The sequence below is a fragment of the Miniopterus natalensis genome, chromosome 12 (assembly GCF_054644295.1).
Source record: "Miniopterus natalensis isolate mMinNat1 chromosome 12, mMinNat1.hap1, whole genome shotgun sequence".
NCBI classification, from domain to species: domain Eukaryota; kingdom Metazoa; phylum Chordata; class Mammalia; order Chiroptera; family Miniopteridae; genus Miniopterus; species Miniopterus natalensis.
In genome coordinates, this window is record NC_142092.1 from 19,549,881 (window position 1) to 19,565,767 (window position 15,887).

General features: G+C 44.4%; 1 protein-coding gene across 3 annotated transcripts in view; it reads left to right on the plus strand.

The window, feature by feature from the left end:
• Positions 1-15,887, plus strand: part of SLC24A2 (solute carrier family 24 member 2) — a 204,544-nt gene that overhangs the window by 138,410 nt on the left and 50,247 nt on the right. For 2 of the 3 annotated variants that reach the window (XM_016205478.2, XM_087823152.1), the window contains exon 4: positions 2,008-2,058. The exons of the other annotated variant lie outside the window; for it this stretch is intronic. In XM_016205478.2, the coding sequence (XP_016060964.2) occupies positions 2,008-2,058 (51 nt within the window). The remainder of the gene's footprint in view (positions 1-2,007; positions 2,059-15,887) is intronic. 3 annotated transcript variants of the gene reach the window in all.

Here is a 15,887-nt window from a genome sequence, read left to right on the forward strand (position 1 = left end):
CATACAGAGAGGCTGCATCGAAAAAGACTCGTAAAAACGCAACTGCATCTGCGCCGTAGAATATGCTTTACACCCACTTTGAAAACACAGAGCCGCCCACGTTCTCTTTCCTGAGCAAATAGTACATTATGCCAGCTGCTTATTCTACTGCTTTTCCTCAGGGAAGGAGTAGAGGTTACAAAAAGTTAGTTGGCTGATATAATTCATCCACTTACTGCAAGACTACACACACACACACACACACACACACACACATGTAATATGTGTAAAGCCACCATGAGCCCATGTTTAATATTTATGAAGGTATTTAGATCATTTAAGAATTCCAAACTTTTGTGCAATGTCATGTATGTCATAGACTGCTGTTCTTAAAGTACCAGAAAAAACTATATATTTCACTGAAGGCAGTCCCCAGAGTCATTTTAAAAAAACTTTCTTGTTATTTACACAAAAGTCAATTTTTTTAAAAAATATGTTTTTATTGATTTTTAGAGAGAGGGAAAGAGAGAGAGAGAAATATCGATCAGCTGCCTCCTGCGTGCCACCTTCCAGGGATCACGAGCCCGCAACCCAGGCATGTGCCCTGGCCGGGAATCGAACTGGTGACCTGTCTGTGCATGGGACAGCACTCAACCAACCGAGCCACACTGGCCAGGGCAAAATTCAATTTTTTACAGAAGCATTTGCATCCTGTGTCATGCATCTTACAAAATCCAGAATAGGCTGCTTTTCACAGAAACTTAAAGAGGAGATGACTTTTCTCCCCAAAGCATAATTTTGTATTGGTATGTTAAAATAGCTTTAGGTAAAATTTTAGGCACATGGAAAAAGAATATACAGAGAATGTTAACATAAATATGAAATAGAAGAATGTTACTGTGTTTTAAGCTAGAGCTTTCATGTCGAACACAAAACCCATCAATTATTAGTTGATTCATATGTGGGTTTTTCATGGCTGCCCAAGTTAATGAGCCATGGAAGTTTTCTGCAGAATCACAGGGATACCTCGAGTCTAATTAATTTCTTGAAGTTTATTGGGAGAGTGTTGTTACAAGAAAAAAAATATTTTTTAACCTGCTTACAATGTTGCTTTAAAAATCTGGAATTTTCTGATAAAGCTTCTGTTTTAGAACTGAAGTGAAATAAAACAAAAATAGAAATGGTGCATCCCCACCTCCTCTCGCCCTACCCCCGAACCAAGCTGCCACTCCCACCAGCTGACTCCGAACGGCTCCCTTTCTGCCGCGGCTTCCGTTACAGCGAGCCCTTGGGCGATCCCCACGCAGGAGAGGCTGCTGGTCACCTCCTGCCGCCTGCCGTCGACAAGCAACAGGCGATGCCTTGATCTGGGAGCTGTGGCAGCTTTGTCACCTGTCTGAGCCAAGTGGCCGTCCCTGGAAGCGCGCTTCCCTCTGCCTCCCAGAGCACTCTGCGCTTTTCACAGCTCCTCCTGACATCTGTACCCATGGTATTCAGTGCTTTCTGTTTAAAATGCTAGATGAGAATTTAAAGGGAAGTTCAGAACCCAGGTATTCATTTTGGGCTTTCCCAGGTAGCCTTCCTTAACCTCTAGGACGCTGTTCTGTTACAGGAGAACCGTGAAACGAACTTCTGGGACTGCTGTTCCCTGGCGGGAACCTTGGGCCTTGCCCGCACTCAGCCCTTTCCCTTGCAGTGTCACCTTTAAAAAAATTACAGGGCGAGGCTAGACCTGGTGTGAAGTTATCTTTGCCAAGCACTCTGTTTCATCAGATGTTAATCCCTGTGTCCTACTCCGTGATGCAGGGCACATCCTACCCGCAGGGGAATGACACGTTTTAAGTGATTTCTGAACATGGGCCCTGAAGACTGTCTGCCACGTGGCCCACCTTTGCACATCTCTACATAGTTACAACTGAGGAATTTGACAGCGTAACTCTGACTCTGATGAATTAAGAATGTGTAAAAACAAAGTTCTTGCATTACAGCTCGTTCCTTATCTTTGTGTCTTTTACTGTGATGTTGTAGAACTTGGATCATATGGAAAACTAAAATATTATGACACAATGACTGAAGAAGGTAAGAATGATTTTAGAATTGTATGCATTGGCTTTCTTTCATTTATGGTGTCTGTTGCTTGCCCATTTTTTTAAGTCATTTTTTCCCTCTTTGCATGACTTCGTGACACTGTGTGAGTTATTCTTTCTGCATTTTTGTCTAGTTTTTGCCATCGTGTTTATTTGCAGTTGGAGATGTGCAATACCATGGGTAATCCTGCCATTCCACTCAGACGATCCAAACCATCATGACTGTGTTACACACTCCGAGAAATGGTGTCAGCAATGTAAACACAAGCACACACCCACTGTGTCAGCATTGGTTCCTCCACATGCTCACGACAACATAGAGGAACACATCCAACCAACACTCTTCTCACAGTGTGCCCTTCATTTCGGAGAGGGGCATATGTCCTGGTGATATTCTGACTTATGCAAAGGAATGAGTGATCTAGAGTAATTCCTAGACCCCAAACCAACTGGAGACCTGATTCTGGTTCAGAGGGCTGCCGGCTCATGTCCTCAGCTCCCACAGTTCCTGTTGACTCAGCCAAGGGCAGTGCTCCGAGAGGCCAGGGTCACCATTCCACCCAGTAGAATTGTATATATTGAGATTCGCCCTCTGTGAGCTCAGGCATTTCATCTTAACCATTTCCCCTGGGTAAATGAAGTCTGACAGAGATTTATTTTTAAATGTATTTACTAATGAATTCCAGGCACTATCCCAGAGCACAACCTCGCCCCAGTCGATCCCTGTTCTGGAATAAGTTCTCCATGGGACAGCAGTTTCAAAATCTTACATTCTTGTAAAGGGAGCTGTCCTTTGCCCTCTCCCCCGCCTCACTCCACACATACCTCTACCTTTTGAATAATAAATAATACGTGTAAGTTATAAAAAACATTTGGGGTTTTTACGTGAGTTTTACACTGATATTGACAAGATAGCAAAAGGAACCCTAGAAGGGGATCAGCTATTTTTTTCCTTCAACATGAGAGATACTCCCAAATGTGTTGCATCTCTTGTTTTCGGCCTCTGGTATGTCTGAGTGGCCTTAGCTTGCCAGAGATTTCCCAGTTGCTTTGCATGCAAGAAGCAGAACATCTGACAGCAAGGGCAAGCCCCCTCGCAGCCCTCCTCACTCTGGCTTCTGCACTACACCCAGGTCCTTCTCTGCTGCTATCCCTGTGCTTTCAAATAACCACTGTGATGTTTCCTAAAGCAGCAGGCTCTAGGGTTAGGAGCTCAGACTGGGCTGTATTGTACCCCAGTGTCCTCCCAACAACTTAGGGAAATGCAGACCCTTGGGGCAGTGAGAGCAATTACCTATGAGAATAAGTGTCCTACCACTAAGAGGATAGGAAAAGCCACCCAACCCATACCTTGAAGGAAGGCCCCTGTCCCAGCTGTTCTTTTTATGCTGTGTCTTGGGACCACTTTGATATTTAGTAGTGATTGGTTTGAGAAGCCAAAGCTTGGGACTCGCCTACTCGCTCCTCCGGCATCTCCCTAGCCCCCAGCCCCAGTTTCATGGCTCAGGTGACAGGTTGGTTGGTAACATCTACCTGACCTGTCATGGCCCTTTACCCTCTTTACTCCATCCTGTCCTTTGCCTCCCACCATTAGGTTCCCATGGCCAAGGCAGCGTCCGCCTCCCTGTTGCCTCAGTTGCCCCATGTCTCCCTCACCCAGTTTCTTTCCTCTTTCCACATCCATTTGAGCAAGGGTTGCTGTCTAAACGCCCCCTTCCTCTTCCTCCCTACACCAGGTCACAAGAAGATGCCAAAATGCTACTTCCAATTTGATGATTCCACTTGATAATAGCTGGGCTTTCTAGGCAGGAAAACAAAGTCAAAATAACATCTGCAGTAGTAGCATTGGCTGCCCTGGCCCTGGCCCTGGCCCTGGCCCTGGCCCTGGCCCTGGCCCCGGCATGACTGAGACACTGTCAGGGCCGCATTGGTCGCCTTAAACACTTCTTAACCCTCCCTTGCCTTTCCTTCCTGCACATCCCTTTGCGTCCTGTTCTTAGCTGAACATTTATCCCATCATGGTGATAGCTAATAGTAACTAAGGCAGCATTTTAAAAGTGTGTTCTATGAAATGATAGTTTCAAATGATGTAAATAGGAATTTCAGAACAACCCAGGAAAGAAAGCAAGATTGAGTTCACAGTTGAGTAAGCGGGAGAGCTTCTCAGTTGTTAAGTAGGTTTCTTTACCAGGTGACGTGGAGCCTTCTTGGTACTCTGCACTGCATGCAGCACAGAGTAAATGGTAGAGGGGATGGAGTTTGCAGTGTTCCCCAGACTTCCTGGCTAGAGAACCCCTTCTTCCATGGAGCCTGTTGTGGAGCTGTTGGAAATGCCGATTACGGTGCTAACTTTTACCTGGAATAGGAACCTCTGAAAGATGAGTCTTCTGAGCACACAGCAGTCCCCCTCAGGTACTCATGGAAGGCTGCTTTGGAACCGGAGGTCTCCATCCAGACACTGCAAACCACGCCCTTTGGCAGCTGCCTCCATGACAAGCCAGGCCTGGCTTAGACCTGATTCTGGTATTCCATCTAAAAGACTAGAACTAGCTCAGCAACCTCAGACCTGGCACCCGCCATGCAGGGCTTCTTCAAACTTTCAAGAGCCTTTCCCCTCCCATTGAAAAGAATAATCACTGGGATTTATTCCCACTTCCACATTGTATAATTTAAGGATGTATAATGAAGATGAAGATGTTGGGGACAGTAGTGAACTAGCCAGCCTTCAGGAAATATCCCCCTCTGTTTCAGCATTTCTTTTCACAGTCTTAGAAATGTGACTAGCCATGGAGCAGAGCCTCATTGTAATTGACCATGGACTATTCATTATCTGTAACTATTTTCAGGGAATTTTCTGGATGTTGGGTGAAGTCAGCTACTTGCAAAGAGGCCTGTTTGTTTCCCCTAAAGTGGATAAAATGGAAAGATGGATTATATATGCCCCATCCTGAGAGAAATTGAGTAATGATGTCCTGAGTATAGAAAATTGTTCTGCACTTACTCAGTTTGTTATTTTAGCACCTCCTGTGTGCAAGTTACTCTGCTAGGTGCTTTGGGGAAACACAGGATTAAAAGGTTGGCAAGTGGGGGCCCCCATGGGACTTGCAGACAGGTGGAGAGATAAAACCCAGCGATCACTGAGGCACCAGGAAGAAAGGGGTAAGTACCATAAGTATTCAGAAGATGACACTACAAGAGGAGGAAAGATTGTTTTCAACTAGGGGAGAATTTGTGGAGAAAGTGATCTTTGAACTGGGCCCCAGAAGATCAGTAAATAGGAGTTGAGTTGGGGAAGGAGGAGTGGAAAGCTCTGCCCTACCATGCTGTCAGAGGGATGAAAGGATGGGGCACCTTTCCTTTGCTGGGTGCCTCCCACCTGCCAGGAGCAGTGCTCTGGGCTTTATATATTTAAGTCATTTAATCCTTATAATGATCCCACCAGGTAGATTTTATTTGAAGATGAGAAAAACCAAAGCTCAAAGAAATATTTTATTAAGATGAGGAAACTAAGACTCAAAGAAGCAAAGTAACTTGCTCTGGGACTCAGAGGTAGTAAGTTGTGATGTGGGACCTGAACTCAGGGCTGTGGTTTACCCCAGCCCTGCCCTCCAGCTCCCCTGGGTTAGCTGAGCAAGGCGGTGTGAGGACAGTTCAGACTGGCTGCAGTCTAGGGAGTGGGAAGAAAGGTTCGATGGAGACCACATTAAGGAAAGGTTTGAACCACAAACCAAGAATAAAGGCATCATAGAATGAACAATAAGGAGCGATTGGATAAGAAGTAAACCCCTACCTGAACACTTTACCATAAAAAGTTTATTTTAATAAAACAATATACTCACTCTTGGGCACTGAACAGAATCATGACATTTTTGCAAAATTTGTTTTTGCCGTTAGGGCATTTTCCCTCCCTTCCTAGAACCTAAACTGGAGCAGCTGGATGGGCCACACCCAACCTCCTCTCCCACCCAAAGCCAACCAGAATTGTATCGTCTCCTTCATCCATTCCCTAAGGCACAGTTAGTGCTGACTGTGTCCCACAACCCTCAGTATGTCCCAGGCACTAGACTGGGTGCAGGGCCTGTGGAGATTAAAGGCAGCCCTTCTCGTAAATGACTCACACTCTGGTGGGGGACACAGGCAGAGAGGTGAACAGTGGGATGGGCAGGCCCGAGGTGCCGGGGGAACCCAGTGGAAAACATCTCCACTGTCTCAGTCCTGCTTCCCAAGATGACAACTGTCTCACCGGCCACCTGATACTAATGTGTTCACTTAATAGTCACATGCTCCATATGAGACATTTTACTAGACTTCCTTGGTTAGTGAGCTTTACTCCTCCCAAGGACTATATTTTCTTCTGCAACAAGATGTTTCCAAAGATGCAAACGAATTACTCTAAAGTAGTCTTTTGGTGACCTCAGACCCCCTACATGAGCAGCCATCCCTCTATCTCATGGGGTGAAATTGCCTATTCTTGGAAGAGCAGCCTCCAATTTCGCCTAAAGTTAATAACCCATAGTTTATTTCTAAAGTTAATAACCCATGTGAAATAACACAAATTTCATACCATTGTCACTCTAGACAGTTCTCAATACACCAAACTTGGTTTCCTTACTAAAAGCACTCTAGATGAAAATATAAAAAGCTAGTTCAAAAGACAACGAGCTTATGTGATAGAACAAGATGACTTAAAAGGAGAAGAGACCTTTTCACCAATGACATTATAAAGAACTACTAATGTTTGCTCCTCAGAGATGAATATTCATAGAAACATATAGGTAGGTAGGTAGACAGAAATCCTGACCAATATCTTGCAAAGAAGTGATATACGGGGAAAGCTGCTTGCAATACATTATCCTAAACTTTTTGCCACTTAACAGAAGCCATCCCAAAAAAACAATTCCTCCACTATTTAAAAAGCCAATTTTTGTTCACTTGTATAAGAAAAAAGTTGTAATATCAAGGGCAAAGATTATAATGATCTTTTCCTTAATGAAATTATCACTACTGGTTCATGGAAACCAACATTTTAGCAAGCTGAGGAACTAATAGTCTTACATGAATGAATCATGGGGTCCTAAATTAAGCATGTGACTGAGCTTTGAAAACCCCCATTATCTCTAAGAAACAAAAGCACCTTCAGGTCACCTAGTCTAGCCATTCATTTAATATCCTTAATTGCAGTGAAATAGTCCAGTACTTTTTCAAAGAGAAATTGCGTTTTGAAATATCATTTAACAGTGTTTTTCATTGCCCAAGATGTATTCTCTGAAAATGCGGTCCTAAAACAGGTCCTTGGTGTTACCTGTGGCCTTCCCATTATATTTTAATCCTTGCTTGAATGGATGACTCTGTTAAACACACTGATATATCAGGTAGGATAGGTTCAGCTGTGTATAGCAGAAAATACAGATTAAAAGTGACTTAAGTCAAATGGAAGTTTATTTCTCTCCAAGTAAAAGAGGTCCAGAAGCAGGCTTTATATGGCAGATGTGGAGACTCCACAATAACCCAGGACCCAGGCTCCTTCCATCCTTCTGCTCCACCATCCTTATATTTGACTTTCAACATCAAGGGCACCTCATGGTCCATGACAGCTGCTGCTAGAGCTCCAGTTGTATTCCTGGAAGGAGGAAGAGCCAACGTGATTTTCCCCAGTTGTTCTGTGTCCTTTTTAAGGAGACTTCCTTTTCGATCCTCCTAGTAAAACTGCCCAAAGCTCAGTTACATGGCTACACCTAGTTTCAAGGAAGCTTGAAAATACAGTGTGTTAAATTGGATGATTTATTATCCCCAATAATTTAGTTGTTATGTCATTAGGAAATGAAAAGGGAATAGGTATTACACAGGCAACATGCAATGTCTCCACAAAAGAGAAATATTACTTTTGTGTAACTATATGTTGATGGGAAAGACTGAGAACAGAGCAAGCTATGTGAGGGATGTTGAGAGCTTGTGTTAAGGTTGAGATACCTATGGGATACCCAAATGGAGATGTGGGGAAAAGCAGTGGATAGTGAACCTGGGGCTTAGGAGAGAGGTCACGGCTGTGGATATAAATTTGAGAGTCACACAATATAGGTGTTCTTTAAAGCTACAGAACTGGATAAGAATACTTAGCTAATGAGTAGGGAAGAGGAGTCCAAGGATTGACCCTGGGTACCCCAGAACTTAGAGCCTGAGAAGAAGGGAGAGTCCCAGCAAAGGAGACTGAGGTGAGATCCAGGAGAAAATGGCATCCCTGAAGCCAAGAGAAGAACTCTTCCAAAGGAAGGCAGTGAAAAGGTGATAGCATCAAGGGATTGACCGATGAGATCGAAGAATTGTTGTAGTAGATAAAAAGTGATGGGCAGGAAGTGAGGTGCTTCAAATCAGGAGCTCGGGGGTGGTGCAGTTACTGCTAATGAGGAGGTCTGGGGCCTGGCTGCACTGGGTGGATAAGGTTAGCTCGAGGAAAGGGCAGCTGGACGTGAGCAGGTTAGGACGGTGAGGAGCCGAGCGTTGCAGGACCCACTTGTGTAAAATTATCAAGGATGGTGACAGGGATAATGGTGGAAAGAAAAATAGTGAACTGGGTTCTGATATCTTCAGGAACACAGAAGGGTGGCGAGGAAGTGCGTGGAGCAGAGGTCGTAGAGGTGATTGGCTTGTGCTTCAGAGGAGGGGGGGAATGGCCTAGATGTGGTTCGGAAGAAAGGATAGAATGTGGGCCATTTGGAGGGACAGGGAGCTGTCACTTTCAAGGCCACCAGAGATAAGGGGCCTACAGGAAACAGCCAAGTTTCAGTTAGAACAAAAAGGCAAAGGGAATACTCAGAGAAGAGGTTAAGGACAGTAGAGAGAGATTTGCTGGTGGCAGAGGTGAGAGGCGGATTTTCAGGGCCACACGGAAATGAAGCTCTGGAAGGTGATGGATGGTGACCCAGAGGCCCTGCTGAAGTAGACAGAGATGCATCGTGGAATGAGAACAGTCTAACAGTGTGTTAGAAGTTCTTACTTGGGATTGGCCCACACAGTTTGCAGTGATAAAGCAGGGTCTGTCTTTCTGGGGAGAGGAGCTCTTGGGGGCTCCCGTAAGTCCAGCTGGAGGTGAAGAAGCCTGTGGAAGGAAATCAGCCTTCCTCAATTCAGGAAGAGAAAGTTCGGCCCAGCATAGGATGACCTTTCCTACAAATATGGCCAAAGACACAATGGCCTGACCCAGAGGGGAGTGAGTGAGTCTCCCTTATCTGGAGAAGCCAAGGACTTTTAAGATTAAACCTTCTGAAAACTTGACCTTGCATTTTAATTAAGCTGCCACCAAAGTTGCCACCAAAGTAGGTAGGTTCCTAGGCCACAGCTTCTGAAATAAAAGGCTTGTGTATTATTTGATTCAGTTCACAAACAAACTCTTTATTAATAAGATTCTATATAGCAACTAGTTCATTAGATAGTTCCTGTGAAATAGAACTTAAAAAAACAAAACACAACCCTAGCTAGTTTGGCTCAGCAATTAGAGCATCGGCCCAAGGACTGAAGGGTGCTGGGTTCGATTCCGGCCGAGGGCATGTACCTTGGTTGCAGGCTTGATCCCCGGCCCAGTCGGGGTGCATGTGGGAGGCAACCAATCGATGTGTCTCTCTCACATCGATGTTTCTCTCACTCTGTCTCTCTCTCGATTTCTCTCCCTTCCACTCTCTGAAAAGCAATGGAAAATAGATCCTCGGGTAAGGATTAAAAAAAAAAAAAAGCTATATTCCTTTCAGTTACAAATTCAAACTTTTAGCACAGTGGAAATTTTAAATCACAAATTAATTTTAACTATTCATTTCTATTATAAAATATTACATGCATACAGAGGTAGGTAAAAGGAAAAAATACATAAGAAAAGACCATAAAAGTGAGTTTCCCTTTTACCCCAGATTCCATTCATTCCTTAGAGTTAACTGCTTTTATCAGTTTTTTAACACACTCGTTTTTTTCTATACAGTGTTCTTTCTATACCTAGCTTTTGTTTATTAATATGTCTTGGAGATGTTTCCATATCAGCACTTTTAGAATTTTCTCGTTCCTTTTAGCAGCTGCACAGTATTCCGCTGCGTGGCTCTGCCATGGTAGGCTCAGTCAGTCTCCTGTTGATGAACATTTAGGATATTTCCATTTTTGTTTATCTAGTTAATACAACAATGTTGCATGAGCATCTTCTTTGCCCACATAGTAAACTACTGAGATTATATATATATATATATATATATAATTCCTAAAAATAGACATACCAGATCAACAGATATACACATTTCACATTTTGAAAGACATTGCCGGATTGCCCTCCAAAGGAATTGTACCAATTTATACTTCCACTCACAGGGAAGGAGAGAGCCTCAAACAAATTTAAATAAGGCCTTTGAAAAGAGTTTCAAACTGACTTTATTACAAAGCAAATAAGCCTTTATAATGTAACTACCTTCTAATTTACCTGTTTTAGAAACCAGAATTTTTACCAAAGCTGATTTACAGCCTGGGTGCAGTCAGGATCGAAGTCTTTGTCCCCTCTAAATTAGATGACAGGGCTACTCCTCCTTCACAGAATATTCAATTTCCACCGCAGCACGAGCGCTTCCTACCCCCAGACTGGTCCCTGCAGAAAGTCTGAGCAGTGCACTGCAAGCTGACTTGCTGCCTTCCAATTACCAGAGCGGAGCCCTGTTGTGCACAGACACCATTTCCAATACCATGTTGTGCTTCATTCATTCCAGGTTTATGGTTTAACTCATTCGGTCCAGCTTCCCATACCAGAGGATTTTTCTGGGCTCTTGGGAACAGATGCTCTTTGTAAGGCTGGGCCTTATCCAAAAAACATATGTATTTAACTCACCAGTTACTAACCACATTACTTTTTTAGAGATGTATTCTTAAAAGTATCTCCCTGGGGCTGGGTCTTAGGAAGACAGCAGCCTAGTGAATATATGTAACCAGACTAACCGGCTAGTAACCAGCATCAAACCTGTCAGAAAGACCAAACCAGCTGTGTGGATAAATCCACGGTCTTCCTGAAAACCAGGACCAAGGAAGTCATCTGACTAGAATACATCCGGCTTTTCAAACTCATTGCATCTTATTTTCATGATCTGAACTGTCAGCAGTAAAAGCAGAAAGATTGGACCTGGTGAGAAAAGGCAGATTTGGCCACGTTACATATGTAGAAGGTGTTAAGTGGCAGCAGAAAGCAAATTGTGGATGTTTCTTTTTGTCTATTTCTGACATCCCTAGAGCTGAAAATGTTGCCTTCATCAGTCATACTTGAATACTTTTATTATATATTTATAACATAATTTCCCACCCCCATGAAACTTTCTCTTTTAAAAAGTGGGGATCTGTTTTACCAGGAGGCTGGCATGTTCAGTTAAGCTTGGTAAGTTTCTCTTCTGATTAAATCTGAACTGAACTGAATCATCTCATTTTAGTCATGGGCCACTGAGCCTCCAGTCACTTAGTTAAGAGCTCTCAGCATGTGTTCACACTTCTGTTGCAAACCCACGTTTCAAGTGAGATATACAGTCATCAGTTTGCAATGTAAAGCTGAGGATTCAAAAATATAGAAAATAGAACGTTAGATTAACTGCCAGTTCGCAGACACGTGAAATCCAGGTAGCAGGAGATGCCATAGGTACGTGAACTAGTGGCTGCGACTGAATACATGTTAGCCTATCCTAAAACCTTTCACTTTGCGTCCTGATAACCAATGGCTAACATATAGACTCATCATAAGAAAGCTGTTTCTTTAAGCTTCGTTTTTTTTATCTATAAGCCAGAGTCACCATTCAACAATATTTATTGAGCACCTACTATTTGCCAGGTGCTGGGAACAAATCAAACCCCTGCCCAGATGAATAGATTAATATGGCATCTCATTTGCAGAAAGACATAGCCAAGAAATGGGCTTTGACAAACTGACTCAGAAGAGACCTTTCCAATCATTGCAGTAGGTGGTAATGGGGCTTGATGTTGGCAAATCTTGAGATCTGAGTCCTGCCTTAGTAAAGTGATTCTTTATTCATTTCCCTCATAGATATCCACAGGGTGCCAGGGATGGGGACAAGAGGAAGACGTCCATTTAAACCTTTTATCTGGAGCCCCTGCCTGGCTCAGAGCTCCTAAGCTGAGATCAAACAAACCCCTTTGAGAATGTCTGTGTGTGAGCCATTTGTGTCTGTGTATATGAGATAGAATTGTTCAGAAAATTAAGTTCCTAAAATAACAAAGCAGGTGACCTAAAATGATAAAGGACATTAGCCCTCAAGCAGGGTCAGCCTCAGATAAGGTCAGTAAACTGGCCCTTTTGCTGAAGCGGGGTGTGCTGTCACCTGACACCTGCTGTGAGGCTTTAGGTTTGTAAAACTCCAGTTTTGCCTGATCTTGATTTAAATGATCTATTTTTTAAAAACCATTATCTATTTTTAAAAATTATCTATGTTTTCGTCTCAAAAAAGACGAAAGTTAACTGTAAACACTATTCGACTTGGGAAACTGACTCACAGCATTAACCAGGAAGGGAGTCTGTCGAGTTTCCCGCAGCGTGTGTCTGGCCCTTCCTTCTTCCTCTGCCCCCCCAAAGGGAAAGTAAACTCTTAATAGATTGTCACACAGCAAGCACTCCAGGCGCCTCACACACACACACACACTTCCTTCTTTGTCATTTGTGTTAATGCTGTCGTGTTCATAAACACTGAGGACCAGCCTAAGGAGTAAGCACTGGGGAGATGGGTGGATGGAAAACAGCATCGCTGCCCACGCGGGGCCCACAGGCCAGCTGGGGGGGGGGGGGCAGCCCAGCGCCTCCGAGGCCCTGGTAGCTGCCGCACAGGCCGGGCTCAGGGCCTGGAACAGAAGCGTGCGGGGTGCTCCCACGGTGCCTGGAGCAGAGTCTTAAAACGGAGTAAGATGAGAAAATCAGACGGGGGGGGGGCATTCCAAGCCCTATGAAGTATAAGTCGGGGGTGCCAGCAATGCAGTTGGAAACTGGGAGACCGACCTAGAAGCTGTAACCCGCATCCAGGCCGGAAAGGTTGGATCTAAAGTGTTCAAAGGTAGAGGCAGAAGGGCCTTGGCAGTGAGTTGGGTGAGGGTGACAGATGGCGGGACAACACTTGGTGGAAATCACCAAAAGAAAATCCAAGCAGAAGAGCCGATGCCCAGGAAGGAAGAGGCCGGGGGAGGTGGGAGGCACCTTGAGTTTCGCTGCCGGAGGGCCCTCCCAGTGTAGACGTTCAGAAGTCCGTCGGATAAGGGGACCTGGGCCAGGCCTGAGTCTGGGAATCGCCGGCCTGCGGGTTGGGTCCTTGAGAGAACGTGAGAAACGAGGACGGGAGGCAAGAAGGGGGCCCTGAGGAGTGGTGACGGCGCAGGCGAGGTCGCAGGAGTCCTTGGGAACCAAAGAGGATTTCGCACAGGGGTGAGGAACAGCGGGTACCGCTGAGACATCCAGTCACATGGAGGCAGAAAGTGGCTGAGGGGAGGTTCGGTGGAGTTGTGCCGACAAAGGCCAGATGCAGAGACTAGTGACAAAAGGAACCGTGGGACCCGGAGGCGCCAGCATAGACCTAGCTTTCTTCCGGAGGCGGGACCGTGAGGGGACAGCGAGAGGGCAGCACCGGCAGGACAGCTGCGGTCAAGAGAAGGTTGACAGAGACTTGACCGTGATTCTGTGCTGAGGGGAAAGGGAAGGTTTGAAGATCGAAGATGATGGATTAGGCCAGAAATTGAGAGAAAGGACAAAATGTTGATCTTAAAGATGTCACCTTTGGAAAAACATTGGAAATCTCCCAAAATATTTATGAAAACACTCTGATATTTCCAATGATAAAGTTACCCTGCTGGGAGAGATCACAGAACCAACTCACCAATCACACGAACCAGTCGTGTCGACCGATCTGTTCTTTACACATGACTCCAAAGGTTACTAAGGAAAATTATTTTTTAAATTCTTAATAAGGAAATGTGGCTGCTTCATTTCATTATATGATGTGTTTGGCCACCACTTGAGATACAATTATGTATATATTCTCATTAATTACAGGAACCAGCCATTTGATTATGTCTATAAATATAACTACAATTAAATTGTGTTAATCATTTTTGTTATGTGGTACATTCATAGAACATTTACTAAAGACAGTTTACAAAATACTTCATTACAGCACTAGTTTAATTCTCATTAATATCATTGTAGTCTTACAATAAATGGCTTTACATGATGCTTCACAAAAATTAGAAAAAATAACTTAGAGGTTGTACTTCAAAAACAGATTTAAGAATAAATGAACTCTATGTTCTTGGAGTTTTTTGTTTAAGATGAAGTTATTATTTTTAACGTTTAGCTTTTAAGAATAAAAATCAGACCAGATTCCATTAGGTGAATCTGCTGCCCTATGAGGACAGTTTATAGAATTGAAAAGGAGTTTATTCATGTTGTAAGGTAGTGCCTTGATTTGTGGAACTTTCACTGTTCTCTGAGTTCCCATACCCTCCTGAGAGGCCCCCACCATCAGAGCATGAATCTTAAGTCTTTGTTTCTTGTCTGGCGTAAGCTCTACGCTGTAAACTCTACAAGGGCACCCCCCGGATCTACCTTACTCACCAAACACTGCCTGGTACATAGCACAGGCTTGGTTAATATGTACAGAGTGGAAGAATGTTTGTCATTTGTACTGACTTGAAAGGAAAGCTCAGACTTCCCAGGGGAGCCTCACTGCAATTCAGTGAGTGCATACAATGTGCCGAGCATTATTCTAAGACACTTCTTGAGGGAATGAAAGATGGCAGAAAGAAGGTCCCTTCCCCAGAGAAGCCTGCCCTCTGGTGGGGAAATCAGACATGTGGACAGCAAACTGAAATAAGGGCTGACGGTTACAAAGTGCCATGAGAACAATGGATTTCCGCTTGGGAAGGAGGGGTGTGGGAATCGGTAGAGAAACCTTCAGGTTGGGTTTCTAGTTAGGCCTTAACAACGAGGAGCATCTTAATAAAGGAGCCCAAGCCCAGCTTCCTCTGCTCTGCCCTCTGCTGTGTTCACGGCACCTCCTCTTCTAACACTAAGTCTCCTTTCAGCCCTCACCTTGCAGGCCCTGTGACATGCAGATGGGGGGTGACTGATGTGCCCCTCTGTCTTCCATCTCTGGAATATGAACATCTATTCCACCCCACTTTCTCCTATTTACCCCCAGAAAGTACTTGAGGTCATGTGGACTCTCAGCCCCGCTGGGCCCACGGGCTTGGGTAGACCTGAAAGGATTTACTTTGGGTCATTAGCCAACAAGAAGCATGTTAAAGAGTTATAACCTCATCTACTTGCCTGGAAACCACAAACACAAGGATTTGTTGAGCCCTGCTGGGTACTGGGGATCCGACAATAAACAAAACTGATGGAAATCCCTACTCTCCACGAGCTTGGATACTGATGGAAAGCAACAAATAATCAAGAGTAATAATATAGTGTATTCGATGATGATAAGTGCTTTAGAGGAAACAAACTAGGGACAGGAAATGCTGAGAGAGTGGCTGCGCAGTCAGATAGGCTGCTCAGAGAAGCCTCGATGTAAGGGTGGCATTTGAACAAATCCTTTATGGGAGTTGAGAGAGTGAGCCCAGTGGATCTCTGGAGGAAGAACATTCCAGGTAGAGGGACCAGAAAATGCCATGGCCCTGAGACAGGATAGTACACAGTGTTTTCCAGAAATAGCATGGCTGGAACAGGCGAGCTAGGCGAGGGGAAGGAGATGAGGCAGGTAGTCTAGGTGAGCCTCACTGGGTAGAATCTTACAGATCGCTGTGAACATTTTAGCTTTC